The 19,052-nt window shown below is 44.7% G+C and overlaps 1 protein-coding gene across 1 annotated transcript; it reads right to left on the bottom strand.

Moving 5' to 3' along the window:
- Nucleotides 1-1,506: 1,506 nt before the first annotated feature.
- Nucleotides 1,507-12,906, bottom strand: LOC308495660 (neuropilin-2-like; the record flags this gene model as incomplete). Its single annotated transcript, XM_081080634.1, has 5 exons — nucleotides 1,507-1,662; nucleotides 3,503-3,672; nucleotides 5,380-5,535; nucleotides 6,629-6,859; nucleotides 12,725-12,906. Coding segments are annotated over 5 exons (895 nt in total), but the record flags the coding sequence as incomplete, so codon positions are not given.
- Between the last annotated feature and the right edge of the window lie 6,146 nt (nucleotides 12,907-19,052).

The raw sequence follows: 19,052 nt of genomic DNA, 5'->3' as shown, positions 1-19,052 counted from the left end.
ATAAAAACGATTGGGATGGGTTAAGGACTCAGTCCACAGTGCTCCTGGCACCCAAAGCCGACTCAGGCTTGCCATTTCCAAGTGCTATTTGGCCACTCTTCCTGAAACAAACAAAGTCAATGACAAATGAGATGTGGATCTACATGTCAAGGTGTGGAAGTCTTTCACTCGCTTTCTCTGTCCGCGAAGTGGGTAATTTTCGTGTATGTGTGTATGGATACCTAGTAATATCTAGGAGCCACAATTTTCAGACGAAGGGTGCCATGTTTCTATGGTAATGTTAATTTTTTTAAAAATCTACTCCTTTAAAAACTCACGTTTCCCAAGTCAAACAGTGCCAATGTGATAGCTCAGGATTTTCTGGGTCTAAAGTTTCCAGTTGCACGAGCAAGAGTAAGCTGCTTTGGAACAGTGACAGGAGCTAAGGAAACTGTTTGGAAAAGATCTTTGGCCTCTCTTGGTGTGGCCACATGTGTCCCATTTTGATCATTCAGAACCCAACCAGGGGCCTGGCAGAACTATAGCACTAAAGAGAAGACCCCTGTTTCCTTTGTCCCCAGTTCCCTTCACAGGAGGATGAGTACTCTCCTTCTAGACCTGAGAGCCAGCACAGGATAAACAGAGTTCTCCCCCTGCCCAGGTGAGACCACTGGCCATTTCCAATCGGCCCCCCACACGCTGAGTACATCTTACAGCCACTACGTCACCACGCCAGCTGCAGGCCTATTCACTGCCAGGATGCCATGTGTCTGAAGAAAGCTGAGTGCCAGACATTCATCCATATGTACAACAAAAGCCCCACCCGGACACACCTCCAGGGGCCACAGACACTGAAAGCACCAGCCGAGAGAGTTCAATGCTTTGTCGCCAAGCATGATTGCCAGTTCAGATCCCATCCCCGACAAACTGAGTTTCTCCTCATTATTTACTCTCCTCTTTCTTCTTCGAGACATTGTGATTCCCTCTCAGGATTTGTGCCCTTTCATTTCTAGACCTTGGTAACTCCTGAACTGCAGTTTCATGTGGTTTTGTGATTGTTCACCCAGCATGGGGAAAGGATTCAGGCCATAAATGCTCAATGAATCCTGTGTGAGGACGCATGGACGGGGAACACATTTTCTCCTTCATTTGCAGTCAGCGAGCACTCTGCAAGCTCTCTCTTTTTCTCTCTCTCTTTCTCTCTCTCTTTCTCTCTCTCTCTCTCTCTCTCTCTCTCTCTCTCTCTCTCTCTCTCTCTCCCTCTCTCTCTCTCCCTCTCTCTCTCTCTCTCCCCCTCTCTCTGTCTCTCTCTGTCTCTTCCACAAGATGCAACAGCAGCCAGGCTGTCGGAGAAACAGTGTTTTCCAGTCATTTTAGCATAAGAAAGACTATTTTCCAGGCCAGCGGCTCCCACCCTCCATCAATTATTTGAGTTTCCCTGACCTTGGCCTCTTCCCCTGTGTGAGGTCAACCTGATGCTCCTCTTATCCCAGCCCAGTCACCTTGGAGGTGGGGAAATGGGTTTACCTTGTGGTTTTTGCCGTGCCGGTACACCATCCAGTCTTCACCATTCGTGCTGACTTCCAGCTTATAGGTTTTGACATAATAGCCATTCTGCGTTTCCCTGGAAATGGCTCCCTGTGTTGCAATGGCCGTGAGCATGGTCAGAAAGCGTAGGTCCACCTGAGGAAGGGAGGCAGAGAAGTAAGGGGGCCATGACTCCCGACACAGGGCAGCAGCTTGCTGTTTCTTCAAAGGGCACATTTGCAATACTTAGTTCGCAACCCCTGCCTGTGATTCACTCACATGGACTGGTGACAAAGGACCAGTCTGCAACTCTTCTGGACAGTTAAACTAAACTTATTTGGCACTAAATTGGACACCTTTAAAATTGTAACTTGATTATTATTATTTTTTCTCTTTTTCACAAATCTGAATGGACAGTATTAAGTTTACCTTCCAGGAATCATTGAACATCCAGAAGTGTGACCCCTTCTTACTAAACAATAGACTGCCTTGGATAGCAAAAGCAGAAGCTCTTTTAGAGGAACAATGGCTAAATCCAATCCACTCCACTCCAATCCAGTCCAATTCAATTCAATTCACTTATGATGCCCTAGTTGCAAAAGTCTCAGCTCAGGGCTGTCTCCCTCCCCTCAGTCCCTTACTCCATTGTGTATTTAGTCGCTCAGGTCACTATGGGGTCAAAGGGCATGCAGAGTCTGCCCAAGCAATTAGGCTTATGTACCAAGTCCTGACCTTTGGCTCCATGAGGAGGATGGCCAACATTTTGAGGCACCTCCCTTCCCACAACACCAAGCCCCTTTGGGAAGTGCTGGATATTGCTACTTTGCCAGCCACAGTGTTTCTTAATGGCAACCTCCGTGTCATCAACATTTAGCTAGCACACACTAGTAAAATTTGATGCAGCAAAGATTTATGGGCTACTTAATATGTGCTCAGCAGTATTATGCATTCAAAAGAAGTACCCGGTGCTGTATATGTGCATGTTAAACAGATGGATAGCAATAAGAGAAAGTATGTGATTAAGATCCCAGAATAAGGGTAAAATCAATGGAATGCCTATCATCATGGAGAATTTTCTGGAAGCTTTGCAGGATGAGAAGGATTTTTGAAGAAGCAGTGATAAATAGCCTTAGGGTTATACCGTGAGAATCTCTGTGGACTCCATGGAAGTTTCTAAGTGGTCTTTCTTCCTTTCCCATTGTGTGCTCTGCAATGTCCTCCTCAGAACAGAGGTCACCGTGTCGCATCAGAGCTAGGACAGGCTTGTCAGTGGGTCACAAGGCTGTCTGCCATGTGTCATAAAAGTCATTGCTTGAGCATAGAACTAGAAGCTAGCTCTTCCCTGGGGACGAGAACTAGACCAGTCTGTCATGCAAGGGAGGATTACTCAATATGAGCTGCAAGTTTTATTCAGAAAGAAGCAAACAATAGTGTGAAAAGATGCTGCAGAGTTTCTGGGCAACTAGAGTTTCATTCCTGGTAGTGACATTTTCCCATGTGTTCTTCTGATAGCTATGTGCAAAACCTTCCTGGCAGCATTCCCTCCAAATACAGAGATCATGAAAAGGTGCCATGCTCAGCTAGCAACACAGGAAGATGCGCTTAGGAAAACGATGTCCCCCTTTCTCCCCCCAATTGAGTCTCTGATGCCTCCCTGTGCCAGGAATGAGGAACATCTGGATCTGTTCATAGAATGTTCCTTGGATATTTATAATGATAGGGCAAACAGCACCTTGGCCAAACAACTTCTCCAAGGCCTTCACAAGGACAGGCACGTGTCCGTCTCACTTGTCATTTCATCCCAGACTTACCACAGTGTCTTGCACAGCCTATTGCCTGGCACATGTATTTGTTTGAATGAATGGATGAATGGTGGTCTCAAGTATGCTGTGTTTATAGTCTTTGTATCTTTTGTTCACTCCAGCAGAGGAGCTGCCCACCTTGCCCACCAGTACATACACAACAACTGCATACCCTCTGGTATCTGAGTAAGTACCTGGAGATATTCCTTGCTGGAATCCAAGTTGGGTGTCCAGCCATTGTCATCACCATGGAGCCGGCTCTGCTGAGGTCTCCACCTCCCATCAGAGTAGGTAGATGAGGCACTGATCTGTTCATTAGCAATCCTGCCAGACTCCATTCCCAGGGGGACATTGCACTGAAAGTCTGAGGAATGGAGATAGTCAAGGGCAGAGTTAGGTATTTCAACCTGAAAACACGGCTCCCTTCGAGGGACAAGTCCTCGTAGGGACTCTTTCATCTTAAAGACCTCATTATACACTCACATTTTTAAAACTATGCCAAGTCATGGAGCTTGACAACCCCTCTGGGTCTGAAAGAAACTAAATTGGACCTAAAAGAAATCAGGCGGTGGATAAATAAGAATCATCATACAAATTAAAAATACAATCTAAAGCACAAGAACTCTTGGTGCTGCAGGCTATGGGTGCTTGCAGATGCAACATTATTGAAATACAGGTACATGTGTGATAGACTCGTGGCAATTTGGGTGGGCTGACGCATCGTGGGAAGCCTGCTTTATTAATAAACACCCAGAAGGCACTTTTGCTTCTTTCTTTTTTGTTTTCACTCTAGTGTCTCATGAGTTCTGGCACAGAAGACAGACATTACAAAGCAATAAATACCTGTCTTTGGGAGACCTCTCTATGAGTACATGCATGTCACCCGACATTCCCCTGTGCCACCTGTCTAGGGACATGGCCCCAGAAGTCACTTACTCTGACCTTGTGCTGTCAGTATAATTACTGTCTTTCCAATGGATACCACAGACACTGGTCAATATTTGTGTGTGCATGTGACTGACAAGGACCGGCAATCTTTTCAGGTATCAAACATATTCTTTGGCTCTCTGACTGTACTTGCCATTTGCAGAACTTGGTGTAATTTGCAATACTATTTTCTTGTCACTCAATATTCACGAGATCTTTGAAGAAAAAAACAAAAGCAAGACCCAGAACAAAACCCATCAGCTTTCCAGCCGGCCAGGCTGCCACATCTGTAAGGTAAGCATGTGGTACACTGTCTACAACCCTGGCAGGATTTCCCGAGCTCTAATCATCTTTAAAGTGTTTCTTTCATCCTTAAAGTTATCGTTCGGGTTTCTAAGTGGAAATGGCAGCATATTTGAAGCACATGTCCAAAAGAAGTTGATTTAAAGAGGGAGCACGGGGCAAGAGACTGATGGCCTAGTTGGCAAGTTTTACAACTGCTGGGGTCACAGCTACACTTACAATGCTTTGCATAGTGCCGGGCACATAGCTGAAGCTCAAAAAGCTGTGTTTATGTGACGTATGCAGTGAAAGTCCAAGCAGTGTAGCAGCCTAGCGAGAGAAACCACTCAGGGCCAGAGACATTTAATGTCAACATATATACTCAGATATAGAGTTAAAAGTGCTCTGTTTTCTGACAATGGCCACTGAGGTTTGGAAAGGGAGACAAACGGTCCCAGACTCAAAAAATACTAGCAAAGGAGGGGTCTCTATATAGATATCCTAACTAACCTTCCTCTTATTCACAGATGACAAAATTGAGGCTTTTATTCACAGATGAGAAACTGAGAATGAGAAAACTCATTCTCTTGAGATGGTCCGGCAGCTTACCCTGGGCATCACTCATTCTTGGTACACATACTTTTGTTTGCTTTAAAGCAGTGAGCAGCCAGATCAGCATTTGTTCTATTTTCAGTCATCTCTGCCTAGCGAAAAGCTACAGCTACCATTCCCTAATTCAGATCCCATTCCAAACTCTGTAGAATTCCCATTTCCTTCTCTTGCAAAGGTCAGCCTGTCTTCCCTGCATACCCTCACAGCTCTGACGGAAGGGCAGGACAGAGGTCCCCAACCACCAACTCACTCTCTATGGGCTCTTGGTGAACCAGGTAGTAACGTGCAGAGAAGCCGTCCTTGGCCACAGCCATGTCTGTATGAAAGGTCAGAGAGAGGATCCCAGTGGACGAACGGAGTTCAGAGGGCGTCTTGGTCCCACAGTACTTGCCAATCAGGGGGCCAACTGAGGTGCAAGACAAAGAGAGGTCAGCAGATATGGAAATGTCCAACTCCATTTTCAATATATTCTCCCTTCCCACAATTGCAAGTCATTCTCTAGACCATCACTTTCTATGCCCCGGCATAAAAGAACAACCAAAGATATGTTTTAAGAACAATATTTTTCCTGCACTTTAAACATACTTTCCCTGACCTTGTCTCATTCTGTTTTCATAGCACTGAGAGATGGGCTGGAAAGGTATCATTATAATGCCTGTTCTACAGAAGAATGAATTGAGGTTTGGAGAGGTCACATGACTTTTTGTTGTTCATACAGCTAGGAAATAACAGAGCTGGGTCTCAAACCCATGTGTTATGACTAAATCTTATGCTTTTCTCAGGAAATGAAACTGCTTAGCCATCGAGTCTCGCATACAGCGCAAACTACTTAAAATGGCTACCGCAGTGAGAGATTGGTGTCCTCGATACTGACTAGACTCAAGCCTTATGTTGGTCTCCCCCTGAGAAATACAGCTTCCTGGGTCTTCTTGGCCTTGGGTGACGCACATTTTTGACATCTATGACTATATTAATAAGGATGAAATTGTAGTCATTCTTATGATGACGACAACAGCTTATTTATACAGATAAGACAGATAGGTTAAGTAACTTGCCCAAGGCTGCAGAGCTGCTAACAGCAGAGCCAGAATTCAAAACTCATCCAACTGGCTCTATCCCAATGTGGGCACAGAAGGCGGTCACTGAGTTACTTTTATGGAAATCCCAACAATTTAGAGCAGAAAAGAATATTACCTATAGGTTTTCTCATCTTCATCTAAACATCTACTCAGTCTCCTCCTATCTTTCTCCAAAAAAATTATTTCCAAGAAAGGAAACTGCCTTTCTGCAATGTCTCTGAAATCATCCTTGGTGAAGGATAAGAAGAGTCATCATGGGTCACATACAAACCCTAAGGAGCTTTGAAGTCTTAGTTCTCTCTCTCTCTCTCTCTCTCTCTCTCTCTCTCTCTCTCTCTCTCTCTCTCTATTGTTACTAAAGCAATTAACAGGCAGAGGTGGAGCTACTGAGAAGTGCCTTGTGAGAGTGACATCACTCACCATGGGGAATGCCATCCCAGATGTCCAGCCAATCATATTTGCAGTCTCCCTCTCCCACCTGCAAGGGGTCGTGCTCCAGGTCAAAGATCAGAAACTGCAGGATGATCTCCATCTTGGGTTTGGCCAGGATGGTAAAGGTGCAGTCTAAGTTGTGTGGGTACTTCTCAGGGAACCCAGGGGATTCAATGGTCCCGTTGGGGCTTGTAAAGTTCTTTGAACAGTCTTCGGAGCCTGTATGTAAACGAGAACTGTAGCATTAAAAGAGTAGAGAGGAATATGCCTTCCTTAGCTGCTTCTGTCATATGGGTTATTTAAATGTTTGGGCCCAAATCCCCCTACTCATGAGGTATTTGTTTCTGCTGGAGTGGCCCTTGAAGCAACGTACACTTTACATTCACGTTTCAAGCCCTTAAGTCAGACCCTTTAAGAGAGAAATTAGAGCTTACGTTACATATTAGAGTAAAAACAGCAACGAAGAATTAGGGAGGGGGTAGAAAGGAGGGAGGGAGGGAGGGAGAGAGGGAGAGAGAGAGAGAGAGAGAGAGAGAGAGAGAGAGAGAGAGAGAGAGAGATTCTCTTGAAATGAGGAACAGAGTCTTCTTTCTCAATTACTCAGCTGCTTGCTCCAGAAATGTAAGTTATTTCAATCCTTAAGGAAGGCTTGCCGATTGCCAGCAGGGCAAACAATGTTGCCCCTTATTTATTGCTGACCTCAACACAGCCCCTATTGTACCAGAGCCAACTAAGTGCCCCCTTCTCCCTCCAAGATCCAAGGTGCCTCAGGGGAGGGGTAAAGGGGAGCTTGGGTCTCATTCATGTCATGACTATATTAAAACGAGCTGCTCTGTAGTGGCCAGACAATTAACAATCGACGTTTGTAGCCGGTGGATCACAGCAGGGCGTTGGGCATGTTAAAGGCCGCTCCAGCAGCAAGTTTGGAAAAAGGCGGCAGTGTATTGACATTTGGAAGGCTTCTGGCTCCTTTCTATTGGGGATGGCCTTGTTTCTCCCCGAAGCTCTTGTGTCTGTCTTCTTGGGACTCACGGAGGTGTCCTTATTAAATGCAGTGCACAGTCATATCCTGGTGCTTGGAGGGCTGGGGGAGCTGTAAAAGGATTACAGCCACCATATCTCCTAATGCCTCTAGATGGAGTTATATTAAAAGGGCCTTCATGTGCTTTATCCGAGCCACCATTTGCCAGGGGAGGCCAAGGGATGGTCCCAGGACCCTGTGGACCAGACCATGGGCCCACGACAATGCACAGAGCGGGCAGTGACTTGAGTTATTGTGATGCATGTATATGTTGGACAATTACAATTGATTACACAATGTTCCGATTTTAAAATTAAAAAAGGTAGCAGGATTTATGAGGAGGATAATAGGCACTCTAAACATGAAGAAAAAAACACGGAAATACTCAATAAACCAGGTGTTTACTGGCAGGAAGTGTCCTCTGGGGATCCCACTGAAATATAACTATGTAATGTCAATACACTGATCTTAGCCTGCAGCGATGTCTTTATCCCAGGCTCCTGCAGAGACCCCTCCATGAGTCTCTTTATTGATGATTGCTTTCTGGAAAGCGGCAAATGTCTGACTTGGAAAAGGTGCCATGCAAATTAGCAAGGGAGACAGACTGCAACTTTCTTCGGCGTCAGGCAGGAAATTCCAATATCCCTACCTACCCATCCATCACCTTCAGCCGTCTACCCAGCACTGTGCTTTGTGGTAAAGTGAGGACCCCGGACACCGGGGGTGAGAGCTAACCTTTACAGGATTCATTGGAGGCTCTGTAAGTGTCACATCTCAGCAGCCCTCTACTCCATCATTCAGGGGCAAGGCAGCCCAGTGGGCAGCCCAGCCTGGAAGGATGAGGTAGACAGTCCTCCCCCAGTTTGTTAACCATAGAGTCCCCAGCTTTGTGTATCATCAAGCCTCTAGCTCCCAAGGGCCTCCTCAATGATCGGGGATGAGGCAGTTTGACAAAGCCAAGCCAGCTGGCAGGTCTTGGGGGGCCGAAAGGAATATTAAAAAGGTTAGAGATTAGGGCTGCTGTGCAGCCTTCTTCATGAGGGCCACTTAGCCAAAGGAAATTAACTCTCTGTTCACAACTTGCTTGCAGAGCTAGAAAAGGCATCCTGATATTCTCTCCTAGAGTTTGCTCTATGGTCTTTCCCTTCCAAGGCAAGGGGAATCTCCACCCCCCTGGGAGTGGGAAATTTGTGGTAGAATCTTTCTTTGGTCCCTCTATCCAGGGAGGATAGGGGTTTCCACAATGGACATCTTGTAAGCCCAAGAGAGGCCTGGAGAATGTGAGATTCAAAAGTATCCACACTTTCTAGGGTTCTGAGTCCTTGTATTTGACTGGACAGAATTTTTCAATCTGACATCCTTAGGTAAAAAAATTTTTAAAGTGTGTATCTGTCTCTGACATATGGCTATACATGGGTATATCCTCTGGCTTATTTTGAATGAGATAGACAAACAGTATTATCCTTTTTACACAGAAAAATCAAACTTGTTCATTACAATCATGAATTCACCTGGAATCACACCATCTCACTGTTTGGACTGTGGTCAAAATGTCAGAAAACAGGCAGCTGAATATCAAATGTGGAGAAGAGATCCTTGAGACAAAAGTTGAATCTTGTAGATATCTACCTAATCAAAAGATCCTTTCTGTGATGTATTAAAGGGATTAAAGGTTAAAAAATAGTTCAGTCAACAAATACTCAAGTTCACTCATTGCTAAGATGGTCCATAGAAGCTGGGGGATTTCGGCTGCAGTGAATGATTTCATACCAAAGAACTCTGGTATGAAAAATGCCCACTCCAGGTTTTTCCACTGTAAATTTTACAGTAACTCTGCATACAAGAAGAAGAAGAATCTGTATGCATAAAGCTATTTAAAACATGGTGGATTTATCCACAGCTGAGCTTGGCCTGACCACAAAAGGTGAATGCAGTTCTTCAACTCAGGGAGTTGGGGAGGGGGCATGCCAGGTTTCCTCTATCTGTGAATAACCCCAAAGATTTCAGTTTCCAAAATGTCACTGAGCCCCAGGAAGAAAACTTCATCTCAGACTTTGGTCCAAGGAGCATTAGACAACAAACACAAAACCCCACATTTTCCAGTGATTCGGTCTCCAATGTCACATTTTAAGTGATTTAAAAACTTCTTTCTCCATTCTGCTCATGATTTGGTGATCTGAGATCCTTTAAATTTGCAAGTTGTTTTGGTTTTGGTTTACCTGTTTATATGAGGACAGTCTGGTAATATATAGGCTCTTTTAAAAACGACTTCATTCAGGGCAGACATGAATTTTCCACTCCAGCCACATGTCCCTGTCTGTCCCCCGAGGGATGGGCTTATGTCTGTCACTTTAATTCTCCAGCAGAGTCTTGCCAGGGCATTGTGGTATCAAAGATTCCCAGAGTCCTCTGTATGGTTATTTGTGTATCTGTGTTTACAGTTCCCCCTTCTTTCTCTTTATGAATCTGACCAGCAAACATAGCTGTGTTTGTTTGGATTTCTTCAGCATGTTCATGCATTTCTTTCATGTTCTGTGGATGACATAAAGTTGGTATATTTTCTTTCAAGACTCCAACAGTGGGTGCAGGGCATGGTACCTGGCAGAATGTTCATCTTCCTAAACTTCTCAGTGTGAAACTTGCACCCCCACACATGAATGTGTTTTATCTAGGGTTGACTTTCATGCCGAGTTGCTCTTTCAAGTGGGCATGACAGCAGGTGAGAGTGGTCCCCGAGAAAACCCCTGGGCTCTCATCTTCTTTCTTCCATTCCCCAGAATCATGGCTGCTGTAGACAGAGATAACTCCCCCCTGCAGTAATCTCCTTGTTCCTTGTCTAGGCCATCCCAGTCCTTAAAGTAGGCTGCCCCTTTTCTCCATGTTCAAGCCACCACCCTTGGCTGGCACTATGATTCCCAGGAAGGCCAGATTGGCTGCTTCATTAGAAATCCTACTTCAGTCTGTCCTCAAAACAGCACTGCAGGGTTGATACGTAATATCCTCGTGTGTGTTTTATCTTTTAACATCGTCCCTTCAAATTTTCATTATGGATAGAGTTAACATTCACTTTTTCTGTGGCTTCTGGAGAACATGGCATCGTCCTTTACGAAATACTAAGTCAGGAGGCAGGAAACAGAGATGAGCTGAAACGGTTCTGCTCGCCTTGTTCTGACTTCCCTTGGCCAGCTCCCTGGAAGATCTTGCTAGGACCCTTTTTCCTGTCACGGTCAGCACAATGAAGCTGAGTGACAGCTTTAGCACTGGGGACCTTGCTATCTAACAGACTTCCCAGATTCTGTTTGCTAAGCCACTCGATGGAGCCCTCATTTTCATAACCATAGCATGTCCGTCATACCTGTACTTCACGCTTACTCATTCTGCTTCATATCATAGTTTTCCTCTCAATTTACGTATCTATGTACTTTATTCACCCAACAACATCTACTGTGCGTCTATTACACACCTGTCTCCCCCACTAGAAGAGGAAGAACACCCTGTTCCATTCCTTTCTCTCTCTTCTCTCCCCACTGTCCCCAGCAGAAAACGGTATAAGGAGAGTTCCACCAGTGCTGAAGGCACTGACCGATCTGAGTCTTGCGTAGGACTCAAGGGGATGTGGATCAAGCTATTCGGGAGCCTCACACCAGCCCTGAGCCACTGGATACAGATGGTCAGTGTCTGTGACCTCATGCAATCAGGAGCATGATAACACAAGACAGATGGACCTTTTTGGGACGTGTGCCCTGGGACAGTCCGGGCTCCTACTCTGGCTTGACACAGTTCCTTCAGCCCCACCCCTTCACTGGACTCTACGTTCTTGTTCCTAGGCAGACAAATCCGACAAATATTTAGACAGAGTGGATATAAAAAGTGCTTTCAGCAGCTACCACTTCCTTTCAAGAACTGTTTAGTGAAAAAGAAAATATATATGAATAGTTCCCCTCACACTGAACTCAACAGGCGCCGGACTTGGGCCTCTCGATGACAAGGCTGACAGCCTCCCCTTTCACCAGACTCTGTCCGCAAGTTGCAAAACTTAGGCTGCTGGAGAGGGGAGCACACTCATTAGATGGGGCGGGAGCCTGCTAGGTGGCAGAGCAGGCCCAGAGAGGGGAGCGTTGGAGGCTAAGCTTCACTTAGTCTCAAGATAATGAGCGCACATATAGGAGGGAAGGGCATGAGGCTGGGAGTGCTTAAGTGTAGATGCTGAACCGGTGTCTTGTGAATGAAAGTTGGCTCAAATCAGCTATGGAAATAAGCACTGGCCCATATTCTCAGGGCCTAAAGTAATCCAAGGGGGACCTGATGAAAAGAAAGTGGTCAACTTGATGTGCAGCATTCTCTGGCTCCTTTTCTGCTATCTTTTTTATCGCTTTTCAGAGCAACTGTTTCATTGGCATTTAGGAAGTGGGGGTTTCATGGGTAGAAGTTGTAAAATAGATCAGCCAGGGGAATTTCTAGGAGCCATATTTGAATGTAAAAGCTACTGCATGATCCCTTCAGGAAGGGGACAGGACATAGTGAGATCTTTAGAGACTACAATTACTGAAAAGATTATGTCCTTCTGCTCCAGGTAATTCCAAATAAAGGCAACATTACACCCTGAAGTAATTAGGAGGAAGTTCAACCAAGTTTTGCTTTTTTCCATAAAGATCATTGTGCTGTTTAAACACACACAAAATCAAATTCTTTCCAAAAGTGTTTTGCTATTTAATTGGTGCCACTACTCTTTCAATGTCACAAACAATTCTTGTCTGCCCACCAGGTAGCACCCAGCACTAATCATGCAATTTGGCTTCTCAGGTTAGGTGATAACCTAAACTGGATTTTCATCTGGGGCTGTCTCTAGGTTCACCTTGAACCTTTCTTCTCTCCACCAGCTTGCTCAGGCTGGATAAAACTGTAACCCCTTACCACCTGTGTCAACCGACTGGGCTCCGTCTATGAGGCACATAACTATGACACACTCCCTTACACAGTACCCTATGGCCAGACACAGATGACGGTGTCCCATCTTCTCTAAGACGCCCAGCTCCCAGCTTTCCACCCATGACCACACTGACCTGTCTTGAAGATCTCATAGCGCAGGGAGAAGCCTGCCCCCTGCCGGGCATAGTCAGAGGTGAATTTGATGTAGAGCACGGAGCCCGAGGAGATGATGGTGGGGGGAGCAATGTTCCCACAGTGCTTTCCCAGGAGGTCTGCGGACTCACTGTCCCCATCCCGAATCTCAATGAAGTCATACCTAGGTGAGGATGGCGGAAAGGGACACATAGGAGACAACATCACTTTAAGGAGAAGAAAAGGACCAGCATCTCACTCCAGTTCATGGGCTCTCCATTCATTTCGAGACACTCAGGTGTTTCAGATTGATATAATACCAAGGTCACTTATGTTTGCTTGTAGACTGTCAAACACAGATATAGGAAGCTACGTTGCTTTATGAAAGCCCCAGAGAGAATGAGCACCTCCGCCGAGGGCTAGATTTTAAGGCCTTATCTCTTTGCCCACCTAAGAGCAGTAACATCATTCGAACAAGTATCTCCAAAAAACATGTTTTGCTTCCTTCCGTAGCACCATTTTTATTTCCATTATGATCTCTCTGAATCTTAGTCGTTTCTTCTTAGCTGTGTGTCACTGCAAGTTACTTAACCCCTTTGAGCACCCACTTCTTCATCTGTAAGAGGAGGATAAAAATATCCACTTCAAGGGGTTGGGATGGAGATCGAATGAACAAAAAACATATGTAAGGTGCTAGGCACCGAGCCAGGCACGGAGGATGTTTCAGAGATATTTTTATTTTCCTGCCTCCTCCCCCACATTTCAGTTTTCTCCTGGGTTGTCCCCTCTTCTCTTCTCTTTAAATGTTAATGACAACGAGTCCTCAAACAGGGGCCACCCCCCTCCCTGAGACAACTCTGCTGAATTCACATCGGCGTGTGTTGTCAACAACACATTTTAGAAAGGAATCGGCATCATGTTAGATAACGCAATGAAAACCTTTCTCCCAAAGCAGGGGTGAATCCCCGGGGACTCGCCTCTGTGAACACAGAGCTCCTAGCCTCAGCAAGAGGCAGAGCAGGCCCCCTTCCTTAGGCGGCTAAGGTCTGAGCTCATTCCAAACATAATCAAACTGGCCTTGGTCGGGGAAAGACACCTCCAAGGCATGGTGGACTAGCTTCACGGATGGTGCAAACATACTATGCCATTTCATCTGTATCGACACACACTTTCATCCTTGGTATGTGCTCTGGCAACTTCACTGTGCTCCTTTGGGCTGTTGCTCTGGGATCCCAGGGAACACTCCTATCACAACTGCTGATTATTTACTGAAAACCAGCTCTCTCCCCCTCTCTCCGTGTTTATTTATTTTGCATCAACCTGTTAAAACAACAACGAAGAAAACTCTTTCTTTTGGGTAAAAAGAGGGAAGGCGACCCTCCCTGGGACGTGCCTGCTGGCTCCTGCCACACACACAGGGCCAGTGGGAGCTGGCTACCTGCAGAAGTGGCTTGTTTGAGCCGGCGTGGCCTGAGGCCTCCCTTCAGCCCCCAGGAGCTGTATTTCAGATTGCTCAGCCACTTCCAAATAAAGAGGACTGTGAAGGAAGTATAAGGAGTGGACCAGGATTCGTTTATTCTTTTACCCCCGAGAGCTGAAAGCCTACAGTCAAATGAATCACAGAAGCTGGTTAAGTCTGGAGAAGATGAGATGGCAGGGTTTCCCCCAGGAGCTCTGTAGAGATGGCCACAGATTGAGAAAGGCAATGCGGGTGGGGGAATCTGTTTTAGGTCTGTGATGATTTCAGTGTGGGAGATGGTGCTGACTTTGAAAACATGCTTCCTCACTTCCAACACAAAAGTGAAGACACTGAGTTGGTTCTCAAAGGAAATTCCCCAAACCTTCTGGAAATTCCCTCCTTACTATTTCCACAACGACGTATAAGCACTGCTGGACAGTCACTCCCAGCTGAGTAATGGTGATGTCTGAGCAGTCTGCACAATGTTGAGAAGCCACGTGGATTCCTTAAACAGACATTACCTGGTTCACCAGGAGGAGAATGCATGGGCCTGTAAGAAAGAGTCCCCTTCCCTCCCATCGAGGAAGTAGACAAAACTGAGTTCCAGCCTCATTAGCTGTGTGCCCTCAGGCAAGTTATTTAACCTTTCTGAGCCTCAGAAATGGGGAAAAGAAGAGTAAAATAGGGATATTTGAAGCTTTCTCTATGGGTTGTTGTGAGATGTAAATGACCAACATAATCTATATTGGTTACCCCACAGGCAGTCAGTGTGTGCTTAATAAATGTTAATTGTGGCCTGTTGTAGCCTCATACCCATTTCAGAGGTGAAGATCCTGAGCCTTGAGCAGAAGAGACTTTCCCTGAGAGAAAGAGTGAGTAAGGAGAGGTGTAGTATAAGCCAGAATGTGTATCTGGTCAAACATTTTGAAAGGCACTTTGGCACAAATCTGACAAAAGTTAACATGCACATACCCTTTAATCCAGCAATCCCACTGCTAGGAATTTTTCCTAAGAAAACAATCAGATCTGTACAAAGATACATATGCAGCTTTGTGCGTATCCATATAAAAAGAAGCATATGGAAAGCAAAAAGATGCTTTGTTTGTAAACAGCATTATGTCTAAATATCCAAAAACAGAGGGTGGGTGAATCCATTTTGGTATATAGATGAAATGGAATGCTCCGCTGCTATGGTAAGCAGTGTTGTAGCTCTAGGTTTTTTGTTTTTACAGAAAAAATGACCATGATATATTGTTAGGTTGAAAAAAAGTAGACATTTTTAAAAGTATGTTTTAAAACATACGTGTGTGTGTGTGTGTGTGTGTGTGTGTGTTATCCTTGCATACACATAGAGAAAAAAGTCTGAAAGACTATATACTACAATATTAACAGTGGTGACATCTATGGGTGGTGGGATACTTGGTAAATTTTACTTTCTTTGTTCTCTTCTGTATCTGAGTTGTTCACAATAAGCCTACGTGTTTCTAATAAGCCACAAATATATAAAATAAAACTTCTTCCATGAAGACATTTTTTCAAAGTAGAAGAGCTCAGGAAGAAAAACCCGCTTTCATAATTTAGCAGACGAAAAAGCAAGTATCACCATCCTCACCATTACCTCACAGATGCGCAGTAAGGACTAAACACAAGACAGCTTGTGGGAGCACATAACAATACCGCCAGGGACATAGCTCTAAATACCTAAAAAGATTTTCTTTTTTTTTTTTTTAAGACCACCAGATAGCTCCAGTCTTAGTGATGTCAATTTCTCTAGGAAGGACAAGGAGAAGCCTTGACACCCCACTGGCTTGTTCATCAGAAGTGGGAGGGATTTATCCGGTTGCCTAATCATCCATGTAGTAATTTTGGAGATTAACATGATCCGTGCTGCAGTGGGGCTACCCAGCAAATGCCACAGCTACTGGCTTGCCTCAATGGCTATACCACCCCAAATCCTTTTTAGTAATGCAGTTACAAATACATCGTTACACATCTACATACACACAGCGCGAAGGGATGCATTTTTGAGAAAAAACTTTTCATGTAAATCAATGGTATTATGAATTTTCTCTCTGAGCTAACTTGTTAGCTAAAGGGTCCCTCTGGTGAATCCTTCTGTGAAACAAATAATCAGTCCTTACTTGAACTTCTTAGAAAAGCTGGTTTTTCCTCTCAGGTTTGTTTGAGGGGAAAGCTATGAGAGAGTTCCAATCTGGTGGCTAAAATCTCCCCTCCCTCCAGGATGCCGGTTGTGCCCTGTGGACAAGCCCCAGTTAACCAGCAGGTCTCTGGCTCGCCTTTTGTATACAGGGCACACACCAAATGACATGTTGACTTCACACAGAATGTCTCATTTACCTCCCGTGTGACTGACTCATTTGGGGAAATTTTTTATTATTAGGGATTTGCCACAGCTGGAGTAAATCGCCTCAGAAATTTCAGTGTTGTCAGATTCATTTGTGGAAGCTCTCAGAAGCTTCGAAAGTTTGTGGCTTTGGAATAAATATGGCTTTGCTGCTAGCATCTAATAACCAGCGTTCACTTGGTGGAGGAATCTGGGGTACAAACTCAGGGCTCACCCCCACAACAGTCCAGTAGGATAGCCTGAAAAGCTGCTCCTCTTAGAACACATTATTCATTTTCCGGAAGGAAACATAAACCAGACATATTAACTATTATGTTTGCATTTCATTATTCATAATCCCCCCCAAATGAGAAAATTCCTTTCAAAGCTTTACCACTACCTTTTAGTATTTTATTTATTTATTTACTTTCCTAAGCTGAAATAGCCATCTCTACTCCCAGTTCTTTTTTTTTTCCTCTCTAAAATGCTTCCCTGAGTGCCGTTTTACTTTTCTCCTCACAGATTCTGACATCTGTGGGTTGAGTATTTGTCTACAGAATGCTTTCTATACTTTCCTGCTCTACTTCAAAGTCTTAATTTCTCTCCCCAAACCCACATTTGGGGCGTGGGAATCTTAACAGTGGAATTAATTTTAAGAGTCCACGGGAGAGATATGAAAAAGCAACAGTCTCATCTCTTCCTCTCATCCCTAGGCAAACATGAAAAGAGGCTTTCTCGTTTCCATAACTCTATCCATGCTTGACACTTCCCGGCAGGCCACCAAAGGCTGGCTTAGCCAATGGAGCCTGTGCTGGAATAGTCACCATACTGAGACCCCTCTCGCAGGGCAGGATAATGTCTAGCCCTTTCCAGAATCTACCTCTGTGGATGTCCCTAAAAATGGCTTGTGAGGGAATTTCTATATCACAGGTGAGTGCTTGGGTGCTCTGAGGGAGAATGCGGTACCCATCCTATGTGATTTAGATCTATACATCAGAGTATCTGTACCCACTCAAGTCCTGAACCCATAACCTCTGCCAACTAGGCAATGCCTCCTTTCATGCCACTTGTATCACAAAACATTTAAGACATCACAGTTTACACAGGACATGCTCTTTCCAGCCTCTGGGCCTCTCTTCTCTCTGACCACAAATACAGTTAGCTTTTTTTACTGGCTAGTAACTTTGCTCACATTCATCTAAGTGCAAATGTCACCTCCCCAGAAAAACCTGCCCCGACTACCCTATTTCTGATGGCATACTCTTATTCTCTATCTCACCACCCTCTTATTGTCTTTACAGCTATTACCATAATCTGTAAAGGTCTTGTCAATATGCTTGTTTATTTGTTTAGAATCTGTGTCCCATACTAGACAATAAGCACCATGAGGGCAAGGACCTTGTTTGGTACTTGGCACATAGGAGGGCTCACTAACTTTATGTTGAGTGAGAAAATGAATGAGGGACCTGAAGTTGACGTTACATGTTCAGAAGAACATACTCTGTGATTATGTTTTCTGAGGAATTTAATGTTTGGTCCGTTTTATATCCTTTGCCTTTATTCCAACACATTCACTGAGCTACTCTGGTTATATCTGGAAACTAAAATGTTGCCTTGTGACTCAAAAACACGAAGTATAACATTTTGAGTGGAAGAAACATCTCAAATCATGCTGACAGCATTTTCACTATTAGCGGCAAACAAATCAACTATAATTAAAATGCTGTCAAAGTGATTTGAGATTTTTCTCACACTTTCAAAGTCCCATATTTCATGAGTAGATTATCCAGGCCAGAGAATTTATCACCTCCTGGAGTGCCTTTCTTCCAGGAAGCTCAAAGACATCTACAAACGCTGTTTTATTAATCCTTACATTAAAACCCACAGGAAAAATAAAAGAAAAAAACCACTGTCATATACAGATTCCCAATGAAGAAGGTACCCGAGGTGGCCCGAGACACACAGAGGCTGCAGGGTGCAGGGCTGCAAGATGCGGAAGTCCCCGGTCACTTCAGGCCCAAAGCCAGGTCGCCTGCATCTTGGGTTCAGTAGGGAAATCCAGCCTTTATGGAGAAATCAGCTTGTTGTCAAGTGGGGTTTTTTGAAGAAGCAAATTTTGTTTCCTTGAATTTCTCTTTCATTGGTACCACCCATTTAGTAAGAAGCTTCTGTATGAATGGGAAGAGCTCCCATTTACTAAGAATTTACTATAGGCTCGGCCCTCAGTTTAGATATTATTTCATTCAATCCTTATTTAATGCACACCAGGCCCTGTTCTGCTTACCATCCATGTGCACATGCAGAAACTGAGACTCACATATACACCCACAGGTGAGAGGTTAAGTGACCTGCCCAAAGTCACGAGGAAAGGTCGGAGGCAGGCTTTGAACCCAGGCACTCTCACTCCAGGGCACACCTCTGTCCCTTTGCCTCATTGTTGAAAGAAGAGCTGAGAGACTGGGAATGCCAGATTTCCATAGCACAAGAATATGAGAAAGTACCAGGTATAATGAAACTGCTTGGTCTC

The sequence above is a fragment of the Rhinolophus hipposideros genome (assembly GCF_964194185.1).
Source record: "Rhinolophus hipposideros genome assembly, contig: HAP1_SCAFFOLD_525, whole genome shotgun sequence".
Taxonomy (NCBI): domain Eukaryota; kingdom Metazoa; phylum Chordata; class Mammalia; order Chiroptera; family Rhinolophidae; genus Rhinolophus; species Rhinolophus hipposideros.
The sequence above is the reverse complement of the archived record's forward strand: the minus strand, read 5'-3'. Positions and strand labels throughout refer to the sequence as shown.